The following is a 23,346-nucleotide window of genomic DNA, read 5'->3' as shown; positions in this document are numbered from 1 at the left end:
ATACCGGCAAAAAACATGACCAAAGAATGGGGCGCAACTTTGGAGGGGGTTTTGTAATGGTAAGGGGTTTATGTTCAATCATTTGCTGCCGCCGTACTTCTTTACTACAAAAATGAACTCTAAGAAGGATAGATGAGTTAATTACATTAATAGAAAATAGTACATTTTTCAGTGAAACAATACCGCCATACATGTACCGAAGGAAGTGTAAAAGTGGTTTCAAGACAAAGAAATATTTTTTTTTTGGAAATTTATGGGCGATACTGTCTTTAAAGGTATACGCAAATTGTGTGCATTTTAAATCGGTTTCTGATCTTAAGGAACGAATAAAAGCTTGTTGGATGGAAATGGTTCCCATTGTCCGTACAAAAGTAGCGACAATGCGCAATATAATTTTTCAACTCATAACATCCAAAGGAATTGTAATAAATTATTAAACTACTGAATATTCAGCAGAGAAATAAATTTCCACTATCATTCTTTACAAAAAATCAAATGCGTTTAATCAAATCGCCCATTTACTTGAATAGTGTCACAACTCAAAAAAGTCGATTTTTCAGGAGAGCGATTTAAAGCTTTCAATTGTCTCTTATTTAGCAAATATAGAAAAATGCCATCAGTTTGACAAATCTAGTGGCCTATAATATATTAAATACAATCTCGAGCATAAATGGACCAAATAGAGTTTCTTGGGCATAAATGTGACCCACTCTGAATTATGTCGTTATTTGTGAAAAATATAAATCAACTTCGCCGTCATAAGTCAAATGTGTCATTTTTGCTGACAAATATGTGTTGTAACACAAAATATGTCGTTATTTCGTTAAAAGAAATTATAACTAATTCTGGCACAACTGAGAAGTGTCGTTATTGTGGTTAAAAACTAATGCAACATAACATGTTTAATAGCGGCACATTCTTATATCATGGTTTATTTTAGGATCGGAATGAAATTTTATACAATATGGACGATGAAATTGCGCACATTTCTGCATACTCAACTCAAAAATCGTGTTTTTTGAGTTATGACACTATTCAAGTAAATGAGCGATTGTGTACGTATTTTTAGATTATTTTGCCAAAACAATAGATTTTGAGAAACAATTGTATGTAAATTAATTAAAAACTATTTTTAAAATTATTTCTTAATTAGTGCTGAGTGCTTTTGAAGAAAAATTATGAAAAATTTAAAATTTAAATAACAACAAGAAAGGAAAGGCCAAGTTCGGGTGCAACCGAACATTTTACACTCTCGCAATTTATTGCTATATTTTTATTAAGATAACACACAATTTGACCCACATATTCGGTATAAAGTCCAATAGAGAAACAAAAATCATCATATATGGAATATAATATACATTTCATCACAAACATACGTTATATCTAAGATTATATGCTCATTTGACTAAGATATTTCACATATTAACCGATTTGTAAGCTATTACGACCATCGTATTTTTGAAAATCCTGTAATTAGGTATATGGGAGCTAGGGCAAGTTATGACCCGATTTTAACCATTTCTGGTACAGAGACACACTATTAGAAGAAAAATATTTTCTCTGAATTAAATTCAGATACCTGAGAGATTTTCCGTAATTTTCGGTGAAAAATTACCAAGTGGCACTGAGTTCTTCATATTCGATATCCAAGGCTTTGAAAAGTTATAGTCCGATTTCGATATTTTTTTTACAAGTGGTTCCTTATGTATATCTTATAAAGTGAAGGAATCAGATGGTATTCAAAATTGAGTTACATATATGGGAAGTTGTCGTGGTTGTGAACGGATTCCTCCATTTTCTACACGTGTCATCAGGGTGTCAAGAAATATTATATACCAAATTTCATTGAAATCTGTCGAGTAATTCCTGAGATTTGGTTTTTGACCCATAAGTGGGCGATGCCACGCCCATTTTCCATTTTGTAAACAAATCTGAGTGCGGCTTCTTTCTGCTATTTCTTCTGTAAAATTTAGTGTTTCTGCCGCTTTTCGTTAGTGAGTTAATGCACTTTTAGTAATTTTCAACATAACCTTTGTATGGGAGGTGGACGTAGTTATTATCCGATTTCTTTCATTTAGAATTATGAAGTGAGTAAAAGTGGGGCGTGGCCATGCCCACTTTCCCAAAAAAATTACATCCAAATATGGCCCTTACTAGGACGATCCTTTGTACTAAATTTTACAGACGGACAGACAGACATTCGGATTTTGACTCGTCTCGTCGTCCTGATTATTTTGATATACATAACCCTATATCTAACTCGTTTAGTTTTATGACTTACAAATAACCGTTATGTGAACAAAACTATAATACTCTCTTAGCTACTTTTGTTTGCTAGAGTATACAAATATAAGTGCGTTTAATCTGCGTCTATGGCTGCAAAAGGTTGAAATAAGGGTTATAGTAATTACCGCATTAAAGATTTTAGGCGCCTCAAAAAGCTGTAAATGATATGGTACATGTATAATAAAAATATCCGTAAAGATTTTGATATTCCTATAGATATAAATATATTTCTAAACTTCGTGGACATTCAAACACATTTAAAAAGAAGAGATCTATCAGCCTATTAGAGAGCAACGTTCACCCAAAACAGCTCAACCAAATTCTTGAGCTTCTTTAGTGGTAAATAGATTTAAGATTTTAATACTTCCTTTGTACAAAGCAGATCCAATAAATAAAGAAATATTGAAGTAAAACAAAATCGATACTAAATCGAAAAGAGCTTACAGTTCAGTAATTCTACATTCAAAACAAAAAATATTGAGCTCTAAACGACTACTCTGTCAAAAGTAGTCGATAGATGGACTGACAGATGCTTCAATGGATTTTCGCTCATTTCTTAGTATTGTATACATTGCCAATTCTTTGCGATATGAATGCCATAAACATATCAGGTAAGTATCAAATGCTGTGTTGTCTTTTGAATAATTTGTTTGCTATTTTTTGCAGATAAACGACTTGAACCGTAGGCTTTACTATCGTTTACTAAACGGTAATCATTTTGCGAAATTTCGGTAAGCTTTCGTAGAGGCCTTAGCACATTCTCAAGAGAGATTCCTTCTGGATACTATTCGACTTAAGGGCCGTTCGCGTTTCAACTTGGTTTGCCATAAATCTTAAAAATAATTATAGATGTATGCTTTACAAAGATCTGTTTTGGCAACCGAAATATGTGAGTACTTATAGATTAAATGATAAAATGTTTGCACTCACCGTCATATTCGGTCGATTTCAGCGATGCGCTATTGTTGTTGTCCGTGTTGATTATGCTTTTAGCGAGTAACTTTTCAGCTAGCAACGGATTGGATGCAATTAAAAAGCGCCGCGCATTTGTCTCTTGCGCATGCGCCACACTTTCATTGCTGCTGCTTACATAGGAGTTAGCGCCTCTTATGTCGTCTCTTCGTCCAATATTTGCACTTGCTGTTGGTTTTTGACTTTGGCTTAACGGTTTCGCAGTGAGCGATTCGCAGTGTGAGGTTAGCGCTAATAATGTGGACTCGGCAGCACCCTCTATCGTTATGCCAACATCCCCACCACCCGCTGACCCATTTGTATTAGCGCATGCAGGACTAAGTACGCCATTCGCAACGACGGCTGAAGCCTCCAATGACACGAAGCTCTCGGCCACTACTTGTTCACCAATGCTGTTGTTGTTTTCCTCCTTCAAGAGATTTTGCAAAGATATGAAGAAGAGTTGAAATAAAAGAGGGATTCGGGGAAATATATAGAAAAATACACGTTAAGCGAATTTCAAATTCATTGCAATAAAATTGTTATTTACTTTAACCTCAACTGTGGCCAGATCCGACAGTAAGCTCTCGATTTCGAAGTTGCTTTCAGACAATTGGCGAAACAGTTCATCGGAAGATTCATTGCAGAGCGGTTCAAGCGAGTTAAGCTCCGTGTTGCGTTCATCCAGTTGTGTAGATTCGTTCACATTCTCATTATTGCTGCCAGTGGCGGCTTCCTCCTAAATCAACGGAAGCAATTGCAGCGGATGAAAGAAAGGTATCATGTTAATATAGAAATGTGTGCATTGTTATCGACAATAGGTGGATAAAAAATGTTGCCTACTTTGAGGCGCGATGTACGTACTTGCATGCATGGAGCGATATCTAAGCCACCAACCATACGGCCATCATTATCCGGACACCAGAGTAGTGCGTCATCGATAAATGGCATCGCCGATAAGGCAGAGCCACTGCAAACTTCCGCCAGTGCCAGCGTGTGTTTGTGTGGCACACTCGAGAAAAGTATGTCTGCCAGCTAGTTATTTAATGTGCAACCGTACGGTTCGTACCGATTCGGTTGGTAAGGCAGTATTGGTTCGTGTCAACGATAAATTATTTCACTTGGGTTATTTTATCTTCTGATTCTCTTCTCTCTATTCTGTACTTGATTATTTATTTTATTAACAGTTCTTAATTTACTTTTAACTATTTTGTATTTTTGTGTTTTTTTTGTTATTTTTGTAGAAATTGGAGGCACTTTACTTACGACGGAATTTATATTATTTATCAGGCTAATCACTAAGTTATGTCTTAATATAATGCTTTCTTTGTACAAATAGTCCGTAATTTCGAAGTATATAATGTATAATTATTAAAAAATTTTGGACGAATATAGTTTCCGATAAATTGTATATGTTGTAAATATGTTATAGTAAAAATCGAAAATATCTAATATCACGGCATTGGAGTTTCTATAATTGTGTTTTCGTTTTTGCTTCTTTTCTTTTTCAAATACTAAAATTTACCGAATGTTTATACGAACAGGTTTTCGAAACAGCGATTGGTGATATTTAAGATCGTCGGATTGTCTGAAAAGAAAAATATCGAGAGAAAATTAAAGATTGTTATTAATTATTACTATATATGTACATATACAGTCATGTGGAAAATAATAGGGACAGTGGCTTGAAAATAGGTGAAAAATAAAATTAAAAATAAAATAAAAAAATTATCAAAAATGTAACATGCAATTGTTTGTTGGGATGTCAGTGAAGTAAAGAACCGTTATCAAAGAAAAAATGTTGATCATTTTGTGAAGTAAGATCGTTTTTGAGTGTGCGAAATAATAGGGACATGTGTCATGTGACCCTATTATTTTTCACATGACTGTACATATATAGGTGGATAAATATTGCATGGTATTAAGCGAAAAACTAAATTTAAATACTCTTACAAACTAAAAGTTGTTTCTTGAACCATTAAAGAAGTATACTGATATGGTGTTAGGAATATAAAAATGATTGGAACAATAATTCGATATATGCTTCTCAGTCCAGTGGAATAACTTGAGTATAAAGATATATTAATGAAAAAGATATATTGTAGAAACGTATTGTATATTGTAGAAACGTGTGAATCGGATCATTGCAAGGGTTACATAACATTTTTGAAAATATCTGTCCCATTATCTTAAGCACATCTCAGATACACTCTGTACAAACATTTTATTTTACAACTTAATCGATATGAACAAGAAAAATCTAGTCATTTTCACGGCCAACTAAGTAAATTAAATCCATTTCGATTTTATATTTATGTAAAAAATATTATTTTTTCGCCATTCACACTATTTCGATAAAATTAGCTATAGAGGGCGCTAAAGACATAAATTGTAAATGACAAGGGAACACGATTTTGCAAAAAATATCCCGCTAGAGGGCGCTTAATTACTGCCAACACTAATCAGAGAACGTTTTATTTATGTTCTCTGGTTGGATTATGCTCATATCGTAATTACAGTGAAAAACATCAGCGATTTAGTAAGTGTTTCCCCGTTTAAGTGCCTTTCCCGCGTATGTGCCAATATTTTGCGTTGTTTTTTGTTCGCCTACCAGAGAGCTGCAACGGATATATCATTTTCGTGCACACTCGAATGTCCACTCTGATTTTGTTTGATTAAACTTTTCGGTATGAATACACGTATTGATCGCTTGGAGACATGTTCAAAACGAACGAGCCTTTCGCGACACTCGAAACACAAGCATATATGCTTGTTTTAACAGAGTGCCGAGTTGACACTCGTTTGTGAACGAGCTGGCACTCTAACCCGATCGTATTGAATGTGATCGAGTCACACACGAGTGTGCACAAAATTTCAGAATATGTATGTATGTAATTGGCAGTCATGCTATTATTGCGTAGTGATTGTCAACGATTATTGGTTTTGTTTGTTTTGTTTACTTTTTATAATTCATAATAACAACGATAGAAAATTCGGGTTGTGAGAACATTTCCAATGGCACAAACACCTTATCTGGTCTACACCTGAAATTTGTGATTTAAAAAAATTAAAATATTTAAGTGCAATGAAATGTTTTTTATTTATGATTTATGAATTAATAAATAAAATATGTTTTGAGTGAATTCTATTCTTAAATTGAATTATTCTTTTATAATATGTACTATGTACGTCTAATATTCAAATTATTCAACCAAAAAAGCTAAGACAGAACGCGTCATCCCGACGCCAACATACATACATATGTGTGTACGTATGTTTATCTATTATTTTTTGGTCTTCGAGTGCCACTCGAGTGTGTCGATCACAATCAACACGTGCACGACACACCCGAAAATATAATATACATAAAATCCGAGTTTGCTGCTTGCACTCGAAGATAGGACCGTCTTGATTGTTCGTTTGCGTTATTTTCGCTTCGGGTTCTAAACTCGATCGAACACGTGTTTGAAGAGTGTTACGACACACTCGTACCGAATTTAAGCTAGTGTGATTGAACACACTCGAACATACCCGAAGCTGCTCTCTGTCGCCTACATAAGATATAGAGGGACTTTTCAAAAATTCTACCTCGATAGAAATATTTTAAATTTTGTATTATGCTCTGATCGAAAAGTTCGATTTATGGAAAGAAATTTGTATGAAAGTTGCCTCCTATTGCCATTTCAAAAGTTCGAGTTATGGAGATCTTCGAGTTATAGAAGTTCGAGTTATGGAAGAAAATTTGTAGGAAATTTGGCTTCTAGACGCTATTGCCACTTCAAAAGTTTGAGTTGTGGAGATCTTCGAGTTATAGAAGTTCCACTGTATATACAATCATATATTTTATTAAAACAATTCAGATAAAATATATATGGTAAACAGTATTTTGTAATTAATTTTATTTAAAAATTCCGAAAATTCAGCCGTTGGCACCTCATCTCCCATGATGTGGCCAAAAAAAAGTGCACTTCATAACTCATGATTGGTTCATCTAAAAGCAATAAACCAAAAATATTTCGACCGTATATGGATAGATCTAGTTAATAAACGAAGGAAAAAAGTAAATATTGAATTTTGAATTTTTGTATGATTTAAAACAAAAAACTAACTTTTTTGGTCAAATTTTCGGCATATGGGCATTTCCGCCAGAAGGTCCACCACAGACAAAATATTAAACATTATTAGAATTACAAAGTTTTTGCATATTTTCATAGGAAAATATTAAATTTATTTATATTAAATTAATTTTAAATTAATTCATGACCAATTACGAGATATACCAAAGCCACGTCGAATAGGAGCTACTTTTCTCATTTCGATTTTTCTACTGCATTTGTTTTTTCGTCAAAATTGTTAAAGAAACATATCATGTATAATTTTTTGCTTTGTGTAAAACCTTTATAAGGGTACAAAGAGCAAAATAAAATGCATAAGAAAGCATGCGATTGCAAATAACTGTAAGTTTTTGTTCTCTTATTATCCTATATTTTAATGTCCCGTGCGACATCAAAAAACAACACTTGTTCCCACATCATCGCAAATATAAGCAGCAAGCTCGCCAAATTTTGGGTAGAAACAGTAAATTTTTATACAATTAAAATAAAAAAAAAAAACCTTGTTCAAAATTCAGAAGATTTGTGGGTTTGGTAACTACTTAAAATTGGTCACGTGCTAACTTAAATATATAAATATATACATTTACATTAATTATTTACATATGAGCAAAAATCGCACTTTAAATTCCACTGAAATAGCTATTTAAATAGATTTTGGCGAAAATGATAGGCTTACAAATCAAAATAATAATGCTCATTTTAACAAAGTTGTCAGGAGAAAATCGTTTGCTTTTAAAAGTGACAAGTTAACGCATGACATATTATTTTCTTGATAAATCTCTTAACTAAAATTAATTTTCTAAAATATTTTTTTTTTTTAAGATAACTGCTCTCAGATTAATATCAAATTTATATTATCAAGCCTGGTTGATTTTATAAAATAATTAAAATACTCTTCATTAGAATGGAATTTTTTTGCAAGGAGCCGTCGATGGAGTGAGAGCAGTTTTCGAAAGGAAAGTCTGGCAGATAACGAAATCCAAAAATTTTTTATACCGGAGGACAGCATTTTCTGAAAAAAACTGTATTTCACATTACTAATACTATTTTCATTTCATACTATAGAATTTTTGTTGTGTTTCTCGTTGGATATTAGTTAACATAAATAAATAAATACATTTACTACTTTTTTAAGCCATTTTATTGGACTTGTAGTAAAATAATTCAGTATTATAACAACAAAATCAACATAAATATTATGATGAAAAAAAAAAGTCCCCTGCGAATGTGGTAAATATTTAATCAAAAAAACTATACATTTTTTTTTGTGTGAAATTCATGCCAATTTTAAAGGTATCAATGCGCAACATTTTACAATCAAAGGCATTTGAATATTGCCTCACAATTCGCTGAAATCGCCGTTTGAATCGTTGTCCCCAAAAACGACTTCCAAATTTTGTCCCAAGCGAATGCCTTGGTTTTTTGCAATTTTCTTGAAAATGTAAACCGTTCCAAAATCAACCTTAACACTAAATGTAGAGCTAATGAAGGGCTATTAAAAAATCCTACTGTCAAAATTAAAAAACATTTTAGTTAATTTTTATTTAGTTGAAAGGTGTACGATTGTCACGTTCGACATGGCGGAAATGCCCATATATTGACGCGATATATATATATATATATATATATATATATATATTTGAATATATTATATATATATATATTTGAATCCACCAGAGCGCGCCACTCATTCCTCCTTTTTGCTTTTTGGCGCCAACTGGAAACACCAAGTGAAGTCAGGTCACTTTGCACTTGGTCTTTCCACCGGAGTGGAGGTCGTCCTCTACCGCGGCTTCCTCCAGCGGGTACTGCATCGAACACTTTCAGAGCTGGAGCACTTTCGTCCATTCGAACAACATGAACTAGCCAGCGTAGCCGCTGTCTTTTTATTCGTGGGACTATGTCTATGTTGTCGAATAACACATACAGCTCATCATTCCATCTTCTGCGGTATTCGCCGTTGCCAATGTTTAAGGGACCATAAATTTTGCGCAAAACCTTTCTCTCGAAAACCCCAAAAGTCGTCTCATCGGATGTTGTCATCGTCCACGCTTCTGCACCGTAAAGTAGGATGGGAATGATGAGAGACTTGTAGAGTTTGGTTTTTGTTCGTCGAGAGAGGACTTTACTTTTCAATTGCCTACTCAGTCCAAAGTAGCACCTGTTGGCAAGAGTGATTCTGCGTTGGATTTCAAGGCTGAACTTCAAAGTTATGACTGTCAATAGTGACGTGGGAGCCAAGACGCGTGTGCGCTGACTGTTTGTTTGATGACAGGATATATTTCGTCTTGTCCTCATTCACCACCAGACCCATACGCTTCGCTTCTTTATCTAGTCTGGAAAACGCAGAACAAACGGCGCGGTTGTTGCTTCCGATGATATCAATATCATCGGCATACGCCAGGAGCTGTACACTCTTGTAGAAGATTGTACCTTCTCTATTTAGCTCTGCAGCTCGTATTATTTTTTCCAGCAATAGATTGAAGAAGTCGCACGATAGTGAGTCACCCTGTCTGAAGCCTCGTTTGGTATCGAACGGCTCGGAGAGGTCCTTCCCGATCCTGACGGAGCTTTTGGTGTTGCTCAACGTCAGCTTACATAGCCGTATTAGTTTTGCAGGGATACCAAATTCAGACATGGCGGCATAAAGGCAGCTCCTTTTCGTGCTATCGAAGGCAGCTTTAAAATCGATAAAAAGATGGTGAGTATCGATTTTTTTCTCTCGGGTCTTTTTCAAGATTTGGCGCATGGTGAATATCTGGTCCATTGTAGATTTTCCAGGTCTAAAGCCACACTGATAAGGTCTAATCAGTTCGTTGACGGTGGGCTTTAGTCTTTCACACAATACGCTCGACAAAACCTTATGTGCGATATTGAGGAGACTTATACCACGGTAGTTGGCGCAGATTGTGGGGTCTCCCTTCTTATGGATTGGGCAGAGCACACTAAGATTCCAATCGTCAGGCATGCTTTCTTCCGACCATACTCTACAAAGAAGCTGATGCATGCACCTTATCAGTTCTTCGCCGCCGTATTTGAATAGCTCGGCCGGTAATCAATCGGCCCCCGCCACTTTGTTGTTCTTCAAGCGGGCAATTGCTATTCGAATTTCTTCATGGTCGGGTAATGGAACATCTATTCCATCGTCATCGATATATTTATTCAAATTTTTATCAAGAAATAATTTTTTTGGTATTCTGTGACAATCTCCCTAAAAAGCTATGCATGCTGTCCAATTATATTCGAATTGTTTTCACATGCATTTCAATATTTGTTGCAAAATTGTTAATAATTTGACTTCAATTTCACAATAAAGCCTCCGAGTCCTAATGCAAAGTATTTGGTTTGGTTTTACAACCCCATTTACACTATATAGATGATAAGGTTATACCGTCTTTACTCGATCGCCAGAGCCTCATTAACTTCGCTAACCAAACAGGGAGTGCCAAGCTTAAGTGAGGTTGATTGATAATCAGATGGCAGAGATTCCCAGATTCGCTTTCCCATCCCAGATACCCCCTAGTCTTTTGCTCCCCCGCAGAGTCATAGAATACTATATAATAGTATAATACATAACACATATGTACATATGTATGTCCTTAATAATATACAGTGGCTCACAGCCAAAATGATGCAGCAACGAAAGGAAACATCGCTTAGTAAAAAATCATGTTTATATTACTAATTTATTGATTAGGTACAAATGTATATGTTAAATCTTTTAAATATAAATTATTTATTTTTTACAGTTAGTTACAGCGGTTAGGAAAAACATGTTCGCATACCGAAATACAAGCACACAGCCAAAATTATGCACAAATGTTTACCGTTAGCGGCAACAGCTTGGCGCCGATTTTCGAATGCAAAGTAATTACTATTATAAATGTGAGCTATCCTGAAATAATATTTAAAAAATTTGACATTTTAGCATTGTCATTTGTAAAGTATATTTCAAAATGAGCCACCAAACCAGTATTGAAGTGCGCGAGTAAGTCCTAAGTATTATAAACACGGAAAAAGTCAACTCAATGTCGCGAAAATGGTGAAACTAGGAAGGAACTATTCGGCATATCATTTAATGTTATGTTCGTGAAAATCGTGTCGCAAATAAAATAAATCGGCTCATAACAAAATATTTAACGAAAATGACTCCCGTTGGATTGTACGGAAAATACGGGAAAATCCCCATTAAAGTGCTCCAGCTTAAAGCAATGAAATGGAAAAAATCCTTGGGAAGAACAGCCATCCCAAAACCACAAGAAGAATGCTCAGAGAAGCTGATTTGAATGGCCGCACAGCCCGTAATAAACCATACATCAATGCTAAAACTCGAAGTGCAAAGTTGAATGGTGCAAACGAACAGTTATATAAGCCTGAAAGCTTCTGGAATACCGTAATTTTTGCAGATGAGATGGATTTCAACCTCTTTAGATCGGATAGAAATAGAGATGTATGGACAAAACCAATTGCTGAGCTACAACTGCAAAATCTACGTAGTACCGTAAAACATGGTGGAGTGCATGTAAGGGTGTGGGGCTGCATGTCGTCTTCTGGTGTCGGGAATTTGGAATTCATCGAACGAGACATGCGACAATACCAAATTAGAAATAAAGCCGACTTGAAAAACCCCCTGCAAACCGAGCGGAATAAAATTACTCCAAACTATACAAAGAAATTGGTAGAATAAATGCTGAAATTAATGAAAGCAGTTATTGATAGTAAGGGGCATCCCACAAAGTACTACTCGATTGCAATATATTTTGTTTTTTTGTTACTGCATCATTTTCGCTGTGAGGTGCAATATTATACTATAGTTTGTTTTTGCTGTAGATAATTTGGAAAATGTATTTAGTTTTCAAGTAATACTTGCTTTAGTATTTCTTGTACGGTTGCATCACTTTGGCTGTGAGCCACTGTATGTATTTAAAAATATTTGGTATGCAATTTTGATTTAATTGGTTGTTATGTTTAGCTTCAGAAAAGTTCCTTGGGGACTACGAAATCTGAACTTTGTCATTTATTGGCAAAAATTTGCTAAGCTGTAACCGTATGCTATATATAGAAAACAATTTCGTCAAACTTACCCTCATTATTTCCTCTTTGTATAAAAATAACGACAAAAGTTAAATATTTTCATTACAACAAATTCACTTTCACAACTATCCACAACGAGATATTTTATTTGTAAAGAGCACTGTCAAGAGCATTTTACTCTTAACAGTTTATAAAGAAAGAGCTTTTTATTTTAGACACAGAATACGAAATGATTGATAAATTTCAAATTAAAAAAAAATTAAAATATGTATTGAATTTGTAATGTGCACAGAATAGGGCTGTTTATATAGTTATAATAACAATATAAAAAATCTTCGTTAATTGACTAGATAATATCATTCCAAAGATGTGTGCAAAATTTCAACAGAATCGCTTCATAACTTTTTGGGATATCGTGTCCACCATTTCGAACAAGCATTTTCAAATTAATAATAAATTAAAACTAAATGTATACAACCGAAATCAACTAGTTCGTGTGAATCGAATGTGTCTAATCTTTTAAAATAATAATACAACAGAATTGTCTAACCGAGCGAAGTATTCAGTCTACAATGAAGTCTATTATGCGTTAAATTAGTTTGGTTCTACAGTAGAATATTGTCCTAAAATTAAGTCAAGTATTTTCAAGTCGATTCGAGTAATAGTTTTGAAGATACAATCTGGAGAAGTTCCGGGTTTAGGAAGTAAACCTTTAAACATGTTTTTCACAAACCGGTATATCCAAAGTAGCTTGTCAAGATTTTTCGAAAACTACTCAACCGAACTTGATGAAATTTTAGACATTGTATCTCGAACAATTTACAAAGATTGTGGCGAAGGATGTCAACCATTAAATTTTAGCCTTTTTTCGTAAAATCCTTTGCCAAACATCTAATTTTATATTTTTCCTTTGTCCATGCTCTAGTTTAACACTAGATTTACGGACATTGATAGTATGGATTTTTTATTGAAACCCGTCCTTTTTAACCGGTATGTTAAAATGTGATTTTGTTGTAAATTATTTATAAAGAACTCTAGATTTTTATTGACAGGTATAATATAGTTTTTACATGTAAGCTCCACACACTACACTTTCCGCTTACATACATATATGTATGTATGTATATTACATTTAATGAAAATTGATAGGATTTCTCAGATTTGGATTGTGTACATTAGGGAATGAATGGAATAAATTTTGTTCATCCTGTTTATCTCAACGCAATTCATCAGCTAATTGAAAAATAATTTATTCTAAGATACGTTTACTACAATGGTCTCTTTGTACAATAACGAGGCATAGAATAGAATGATAAATAGAGGAATGCACTGCGGGCTGTGGTCTTTTGTGCCCTCTCAATGTCCTAGATTCTGCTCCTACTTCTGTGAAGTGCTAAACATTCCAGAAGTAGGTTTTGGGATGTTTCAGCCTCCATGTCACAGAGAGGCAGGTTTGTGACGAGACCAAGCCCAGATTGTGTAGGTGTAATGAATCTTTTGGTGTTATAGCCTCCCAATTGACAATTAGATTGGCATAATACCGCTGTCTGCGACCAGTGCTCCTCTCTTTCCCTCTTTTCTTCTGTCTGGAACATCCCCCGGAGTGTATGGGGACCGAGGCATTGATGGCTACCAAATATCAAACGTTATAAAAAATTACTGACTATTCTTTATAAATCTGCTCCATATTGCACTAATTATATCAAATTTATCTGATTTTATTCTCTGACTTCGTATTACTAAGAATTACTTATCACTGGACATTGTACTTCTAGAAATAATAATAATAAACCAAGGTTGTTGCAGTTAAAATTAATATTGGTATATTCATTATTCAAATATTTAATATTTAAGTCTTTAGAACTAAATCAGATTTTTTTTTTTAATCTCATGATCAAAACTCAGCTCTAAACCCTAAACTCGCCTTTAATTCTCTGTTTATGAAGGTTGCAAGCGTCCTCAGTATTGTCAATTCTTCATTCCGCGGGTCTGCACTAAAGAAAAAACGAAATACTTCTACATATATTGCGTAATACTTAGTTTTGATAGTTAAAGCTTGAATGTGTAGATTAGAATTCTACCAACTCTTTTTTATTTCCGGCATAGCGGGCTAGGAGAAGTATAATTAAATCTAATTTTTAGATGAGAGTTGTGCTCAGTTTTATGCCATTTCTACCTACATTGATGCTTAATTTCTTTATAAGAAAATGAAAGGAACTGATGGAATTTAAATCAATTTGGTTCAATTTGGATTAGTTGCTGTTATATATGTATATGAGACTTGTATGTCACACCTATCGCCAGACGTTTTGGTTTGCCGCATTATGTCACTCACTTTTAGGATTGTACAACATTACTAGCACTCAATACTTCGATATATGTATGTACACAGGCTCACATAAGTATACACACGGTAACGTTTTTCGCCATATTTTAAAACTAATTAATAAAAACGTAGTTTTGTTTTCAATTCGTTCAAACCAATTTATTAAACGTTTTAACGTTTTAAGGTTTAATAAATTAAATGGTTTTAAAATATGGCCAAAATCGTTACCGTATGTATACTTATGTGAGCCTGTGTACATATATGCCCGATTTTGCCAATAAAAAATATCAATTTCCTCAGAGTTTTATATTAAATACACCAAAATAATCCAGAAATTGTACGAGGAATGCGATCATTCGGAAAAAGTAAGCAACTGGCGAAGCAACATTAGGACGACCTTGCAGCCGAAATAGTTTGGGACCACCGCATAGAAATGGAAAGGGTAATATTTTAATGATACTATATTATTAAGAAATTTATAAGAATGGATTTATTTCTGTAGATATGAATATTAAAATACAGGTGTTGCAGTTATTTTTCAGGTGCTGCACATATGCGCATGAGTCCCATCCAAAATTTTTAAATTCTTTCACCAGGGTATAATACAATTTTACTATCGAGGCAGAATTTTAAAAGATTCCCTATATCGAATGGAGACGAATAAAAAATTTAATATTCCATTTATGGATTGCATTAAACATGTACCAAAGGCGTGGGATTATAAAATCTTAATTCTAATTAAAACTAGACAAGCTCAATCAAGTGAGTTGTTTTTGTGAAACTCTATACTCGAACGCCCTTCTGATTTCGTTAGTAATTCTATTTACTTGTTTAACAGTGCCATGCTTTTCACGAAAACCGAATTTGTGCGTTGGTATTACATTATTTTCGTGGTGGAAAGGAGACATCTTTGATAGTGACACCTTTTCAAATATTTTAGAAAGACAGGATACGGCTGTACGAAGACGGCTGTGTCAAGTCTTTCCCTGGTCTGTCTATCATGCTGATCTGCGACTTTTTCCATGAAATTGAACCTGCCGACTTTTTTGGATTCATCTCTTTTATGATTTGAATAATTTCAGAAGATGACGTTTGAATTTTCGTTTGTTTGAATTTGGACACAGTTTCTTTATATAATTGTGAGTGTGGAATTCTTTTTCGCGTTTAAGCGCTGTTTTTAGTTTTCGTACAGCAGATTTTAGTTGAAGCTGAGTAGAAGGGGAGCGATTTAACTGTCATTCAAGTCTAGCTCGCCTTTTTTCATCGGCTAATCAGTTTATTGTTTCTGTTTGGTGTTCCCATGACAGCTGCATTTGATATTACATCATTAAATTCTCTTATACTTTCATCAATATCTCTTTCTGTATTTTGAAATTGTTTTTGTTTGTTAGATGATGTCTCTGATATTAGCATTATATATTTTTTCAGACAGAAATCGAATAAGCCCCAATTTATGTTGTTTAATACCGTTAGCATTCCGTATACATATAAGTATTTACATATTTAGTACGCTCATTTTTTACTTAATAAACTTTGCAGCATTTGATTTTGTGTTTTTATTAAATCGTATATCATACTTTGCATAGTTGCATAAATTGCAATTTATAATCATGGTTTCAATACCTCCATTTCGTGGATTTTGCGGTAGTTGCTTTTGTACAGTGTTGACTTTTACAACATTGGCATAGGTCTCTTGGGTTTAGGAATATGGTCTGTGATATCTATGATTTCATTACGGGGAGTACGTAACATTTGGTTACGTCGTGCTTGAATTCCCTGTGACAACTTCGATTTCAAATCTTTATAAACAGGACAACCCCTGTAGTTGACAGTGTGACTTCCTCCACAATTGCTGCATTTTTTGTTTAAATCCTCTTTCTTGAGGGTACATTTTGAAGTGGAATGTAAATCACCACATAGCCACAAACACTGCGTAGAGTGCAATATGATTTCGTATGCCCATACTCTTGCCAGTTGTTGCATTGTACCGGACCGTTTTTTTGTGTGGTTCTTCTACGGTCACTCTACGGTGCAGCAAATATTTTAAATTATATATTAGATGGGTCTCATTTTTTTAAGTTGGTTAGTATTTGGCATCCGTTCTATTTTGAACATTGGATGTGGGACTTTGTTTCTGTTAAAAATATTTACAAACGTTTTAAGTCCATAGCCACTTATGTGCATAAAATCTTATGACGAAGTAAATATGTATATAAAACTGTGTATAAATCTATATTTTACAGCTTTTTGAAAAATTGTATTTTTAAATGAAAACTTCTATAACTCGAAATCTCTCCAGCTCGAAGTTTTTTTTTTGTGGATGATGGATATTCGAGTTAGGGACGTTCAGCTGTTATTCATTTAAACCATTCAGCATATCAAAGGTACATATTTCAACAGTTTTTTGTGAAATTTTATTTAAAAATTACGATAAACTAAGTCGTTGGTATCTCATCCCCCTTGACGTGAAAAATATGCTCGAAGTCATCTAAAATCAATAAACCAAAAATATTTCGATAGTACTAGATGGATATTGAACGAAGATTTCATTATGGAAAGAGAGAGACGAAATTATTAATTTCGACACGCGAATAAAGAATTTAATTGATATACCAAACCGTTTTTGTTTTAAACTGAGAGTTGTTATCTGCGTATAATAGGCAAATAGCCTACCGTAATATGAAATCTTGTTTCAGTATGTGTTTGGCGTTGCAACCGTTTAGCCGGTTATAGCCGAATCGACGATAGTGCGCCACCTCTCTCTCTCTTTCGCAGTTCGGCGCCAGTTGGAGATCCCAAGTGTAACCAGGTTTGGTTCGTCGAGAGAGGACTTTACTGTTCAATTGCCTACTCAGTCCAAAGGAGCACCTGTTGGCAAGAGTTATTCTGCGCTGGATTTCGAGGCTGACATTGTTCGTGTTGTTGATGCTGGTTCCCAGGTATACGAAATTATCTACGACCTCGAAGTTATGACTGTCAACAGTGACGTGGGAGCCAAGACGCAAATGCCGACTGTTTGCTTGATGACAGGAGATATTTCGTCTTGTCCTCATTCACCTCCAGACCAATTCGCTTCGCCTCCTTATCCATGCGGGAAAAATATAAATATCAATATCATCGGCGTACGCCAGGAGCTGTACACTCTTGTAGAAGATTGTACCTTCTCGGTTTAGCTCTGCAGCTCTTATAATTTTTTCCAGCATCAGGTTAAAGAAGTCGCACGATAGTGAGTCACCTTGTCTGAAACCTCGTTTGGTATCGAACGGCTCGGAGAGATCCTTCCCAATCATGACGGAGCTTTTGGTGTTGCTCAACGTCAATTTACACAGCCGTATTAGTTTTGCGGGGATACCAAATTCAGACATCGCGGCGTAAAGGCAACTCCTTTTCGTGCTGTCGAAAGCAGCTTTAAAATCGACAAAAAGGTGGTGTGTGTCGATCCTCTTTTCACGGGTCTTCTCCAAAATTTGGCGCATGGTGAATATCTGGTCAGTTGTCGATTTTCCAGGTCTAAAGCCACACTGATAAGGTCCAATCAGTTTGTTGACGGTGGGCTTTAGTCTTTCACACAGTACGCTCGATAGAACCTTGTATGCGATATTTAGGAAGCTGATCCCACGGTAATTGGCGCAGATTGTGGGATCTCCCTTTTTATGGATTGGTCAGAGCACACTGAGATTCCAATCGTCAGGCATGCTTTCTTCCGACCATATTCTGCAAAGAAGCTGATGCATGCACCTTATCAGTTCTTCGCCGCCGTATTTGAATAGTTCTGCCGGTAATCTATCGGCCCCCGCCGCTTTGTTGTTCTTCAAGCGGGTAATTGCTATTCGAATTTCTTCATGGTCGGGTAATGGTACATCTGTTCCATCGTCGTCGATTGGGGGATCGGGTTCGCCATCTCCTGGGGTTGTACTCTCACTGCCGTTCAGCAGGTCGGAGAAGTGTTCCCTCCATAATCCCAGTATGCCCTGGACATCGGTTACCAGATTACCACCTTGGTCTCGACATGAGGATGCTCCGGTCTTGAAACCTTCGTTAAGTCGCTTCATTTTTTCATAAAATTTTCGAGCATTACCTCTGTCTGCCAGCTTCTCAAGCTCTTCGTACTCACGCATTTCGGCCTCTTTCTTTTTTTGTCTGCAGATGCGTCTCGCTTCCCTCTTCAGATCTCGGTATCTATCCCATCTCGCACGTGTTGTGGTCGTTTGCAACGTTGCGAGGTAGGCAGTCTGTTTTCTCTCCGCTGCGAGACGGCACTCCTCATCGTACCAGCTTGTTTTTTGTCGTTGCCGAAAACCAATTGTTTCGGCTGCAGCGGTACGCAGTGAGTTTGAGATGCCGTTCCACAGTTCCCTTATACCGAGATGCTGATGAGTGCTCTCAGAGAGCAGAAGTGCAAGTCGAGTAGAGTATTTCGTGGCTGTCTGTTGCGATTGCAGCTTTTCGACGTCGAACCTTCCTTGTGTTTGTTGACGGGCATTCTTTGCTGCACAGAGGCGGGTGCGTATCTTCGCTGCGACCAGATAATGGTCCGAGTCTATATTTGGACCACTTTCTTTCACTTTCACTTCTTTGGTCACATCGTCCTTCTCTTCCGTTGGGGCGTGGGCGCAAATCAGCGATATGTTGAAGAACCTCGCTTTGATGCGGATTGTGGCTAGACGTTCATCCACCAGGGTGAATGCCAGGACTCTGCGACGGAGTCTCTCTCCCACCACAAATCCAACACCATATTTGCGCTCCTTTATATGGCCGCTGTAGTAGATGTCACAAGGACCCACCTTCTTCCGTCCTTGTCCCGTCCATCGCACTTCTTGGATGGCGGTGATGTCAGCCTTTAGTCGTCTGAGGACATCAACCAGCTGGGCAGAGGCACTTTCCCAATTAAGGGTCCGGACATTCCAAGTGCATGCCCTTAAATCATAGTCCTTTAAACGTTTGCAGGGATCGTCATCAAAAGGGGGGTGTCTCATCCGAGGCTTTCGTCGATTTTTCATTGGTACTTCGTTTTTATGTGGTGGGTCCCAAGCCCTACGCACAACCGCATAAGCGGGCTTCGCCTTCTCACTTTAGCTCGCCTTCAAACGGATGTCTGTTGGCTACCCAGAGGATACTTGGTCTAAAACCGGAAGTCGTGAGCTGCTTGAATCATGTGGAGAAGAATCGTTTCTGGCCACTCCCAAGTGAATGACAATCAAAAACTTTCCTCACTTGCGTGAACATGATCCCATCCTCCACACAGTATGTTTGTTGTTTCAGTAGCCTTACAAAATTGGGATGTATGTGTTTTTCAACTAGTTACTGTATGGGAATCTGCTTTTGGTAAGGAACGTTAAAAGAGATTGGGAAATGCTTAGCTAATATTAATAAACAAATAATTCATAATTATTCAGTTTAATTACTGATGATAGGTGAAATAAATGGGTCCATCGAAATAAGCTGTTTCGATCAACAATAGTTTTGGGTACGTTAAACTTCAATAGGAAAGCTTCCTTGTAAACATTGGAAAACAATGAAAACAATTGCTGTTGGTCCGCATGAAAATACGTATATTTACACCAATCATAATAATGCAAATTATTAAAATGCAAACGCGGGCATAATCATATTTCACAGTTAAGTAATTATCCACTACAAGCGAACGAAGCTGCATATATATCTATGTATGTGTAAGTGTGTTTAGTCATTACACCTCGTAAATTCATAATTAAATTAATGCTTGGGAATTCTCAACGAAAGTGTTAATACGTGAGCACTCACCGCTATAGATACACATACATACATACATACAGACGCATTCGGGCATAGATGTGTTAGATAGATGTTGAGCATAAGTGTGTGTGTACATAATTGCCATAAGTCAAAATAAAAGGGAAAATTCAGTTATGCGCATGAAAAAATGAGCCAATTTGATTTGAATAAAACCAAGTTAAAATCGCACCCTTCCTTAGTGCGAACCCCCTCCCAAATGAGGTGTCGTCGCTCTGGCGTCAACCTGTGCAGACAGACAATGGCGTTAACAAAACCTGATGTGAAGCGGTAATGATTGATTAGGATGCGAGTCTGAAATGTTGTGCCACACAGCTATGTGTGTAAGCGCGTGGATATTGCAAATAAATAACTGTGCATTCAAAAGGCCTCAAAAATTACGCACGTACATACAAACATACATGCATTACAATGAGAAAATGAAAGAAATGAAAACAGCAAGAGAAAATATACAGAAATAAAAGATAAAAAATTGAGTTGTGTCGACCAGTGTAATTCGAAGCCCCTTTCTTCCGGAATCTTAGAGTTCAATAACTCCGAAATGAAATTACAACTGCCCTGCATAGATTACATGCCATAAAACCGAGTAGCGCGCAATGCAGCTAGCGCGTATGTATGTATGCACACCAACAGCCAACGAACAGCCTTGCCGCAGCGTCAACTGGCTGCCACTGCCGCAAAATGTTGCCGACAGCGAAGCAGCGTCGTTGAAAGAAAAACTTCAACTGCAACATCAAAAACCAGATAAACCGAGGAAAACACTTTACATAACATGTTATTGAACTATGGAAAATAAAAACAACCAGTTGTAATATGTTGTAGCTATTGTTGTTGCTATTACTGGTGCTGGTGCTGCTGTTGCCGCCGCTGCTATTTCTATTGCTAACTCCATTTAGTCGGCAACAAACAATGCACTGCAAGTTAATGCGAGGCACTCCGGTCGTACGCCTCACTTCGTGGCAGCATTCGGGGCGAGGAGCAGCCGGTGCAACGGAGCCATTGCACAGGCGAACGCGGCTGAGCCAAATTCATTATAAGTGAAAGTCGGTTTGGTGTTGCAGTTCGTTAACATTGAACTACGTGAGTTGGTGAGCTGAGCTGAGTTGAGCTCAGCCGAAGCGAAGCGAGCCGAGCGAGTTGCCTGATGAGTTGTTGTAGGCATTGCAATTGCTGCTAAACAAGACAACATTCATAGTCATAGCTAAATTGCATTAGCAACAACAATAACGATAACAACAAATCGTAACAAAGAAAAGCAAAATGCAAAAACAACAACAATATGCACATACACAAGCACATGGATATGCAATAAGAAAAAGTCAACTGCAAAACAAGCAAAACAAATATGGTTGCATTAGAAACAAGCAACAACAACAATTCGCGAACAACAATGCCAACCGAACGACCGAGCGTCGACTGTGTTTGTTTCTGCACTATGGCAATGTTGTTGTTGTTGGTGATGTGCAGCAAAATGCAACGCCCGACGAAGATGACGACTATAACGACAACGACGACGACGGCAATGGCGATGTCGATAGCGGTGGCGGTGGCGTGAACGAGGCCGACGAGTCAGCGGAAAGCGAAATGTGCAACTACTTTCGGCGACCAGCCGCATATGAACGATGAGCACGGCGGGCTGCGGCGGTGTGTGCGGTCGAGTGGATTTTCTACCAAAACGCATGCGCTGCAGTAATAATGTAGCGTGAAGCGCAGTGGTAGTCGTCTAGCAAGTATCTAATGCCACTGCCACCAGCACAGCAGCAGCGAAAACACTCACATGCAATAGGCACCACACACACACATAGAAATACTAATCGGTTGCAGCAGAAAATGCAAAAACAACAAGAGCGCACATAGCAATACCAGTCTTCTTTTCCATTGCATTTCGTCTGCCAACGGTGGAGCTGCACACCGACAATGTGATAATGTTGCCAACATATTGTAAAATACTTATTACTTATTTTATACCACTTTTATAGCGATTACACAACTTTTTTTTCATGACAGAAAAAGTTTTCAGAGTTAAATAATAACATGAAGAGCAGAGGCTCAAATTGTTTACAACAATGCACACACGTTTTATAGCCCCAGTGCACAGTATGTATTGAGGATCAAATCTAACGATTATTATTTTACTGTCCGATCCCAATCGATATGCGGAATATATGTATGTATATACATATATGAGTATGTTCTTTCAATTATATTTATCCAAACTTTCTTCTTTACAATCTGGCTTTTCAAATCATACTTAGCATTAATCCTATATATTTTGTTCAATAAAATAAGGAAAATAAAGGAGTAACACAAATTTTATGAAACTTTCAATAAAAAATTGGGTGCCATAATTCTTACAATATAATGCGTAGAACAGTAACCAGTAGTTCTAAGATCTCGAGTGGAAAAGCAATAACAAACATATTTTAGATATCTTGCTCTAGAAGAAGATTACACTTACTACTTTCCTGGGCAACCGCTTTCCGAAAAGATTCATTTCTTCAAGGTTGGCAATAATATTTGTCACGAAGTTATGGCAATGGCGTCCGCGACTATGGCCACATTTCTAATTTGTTGTTATTGCTGGCAACTGTTTATGTTTGGCGGATTGTTGCCAATTCGCAAGTCGCCGGCGGGAACTAGTTTTCGTTTTATTACTTAATCGTTGGACAAACGTATTCATGAAAATACAAAGCAACGCAACTTTCAAGGCTTTTCACATACAATTTCCGAAGCAACATCGATGATTCAATATTATTTACAAAAATTTTTAGAATTTCATTTGTATTTCATTTTTTCACACTCAAGGCGAGTTGCCACATCGAACATGAAAATAACAACGAAATTAAAGTCCGAGTCTTA

The 23,346-nt window shown here is 36.4% G+C and overlaps 1 protein-coding gene across 1 annotated transcript; it reads right to left on the bottom strand.

Annotated features, from left to right (window-relative positions):
- Positions 1-4,423: 4,423 nt before the first annotated feature.
- On the bottom strand, positions 4,424-22,939 carry LOC128921619 (uncharacterized). The gene is made up of 2 exons (XM_054229719.1): positions 15,543-22,939; positions 4,424-4,828 (listed from the first exon to the last, which is right to left on the bottom strand). Exon 1 carries the CDS (start codon positions 19,713-19,715, stop codon positions 18,378-18,380), a length of 1,338 nt encoding a protein of 445 aa, XP_054085694.1. The 5' UTR covers positions 19,716-22,939; the 3' UTR covers positions 4,424-4,828; positions 15,543-18,377.
- Between the last annotated feature and the right edge of the window lie 407 nt (positions 22,940-23,346).

This window comes from Zeugodacus cucurbitae, chromosome 4, assembly GCF_028554725.1.
Source record: "Zeugodacus cucurbitae isolate PBARC_wt_2022May chromosome 4, idZeuCucr1.2, whole genome shotgun sequence".
Lineage (NCBI taxonomy): Eukaryota > Metazoa > Arthropoda > Insecta > Diptera > Tephritidae > Zeugodacus > Zeugodacus cucurbitae.
Note: the sequence above shows the minus strand (reverse complement) of the source record. Positions and strands in the feature narration are given on the sequence as shown.

Excerpts from the sequence above, each read along its gene's own strand:
- LOC128921619 (XM_054229719.1), bottom strand. The coding sequence starts at position 19,715 with ATGAAAAATCGACGAAAGCCTCGGATGAGACACCCCCCTTTTGATGAC.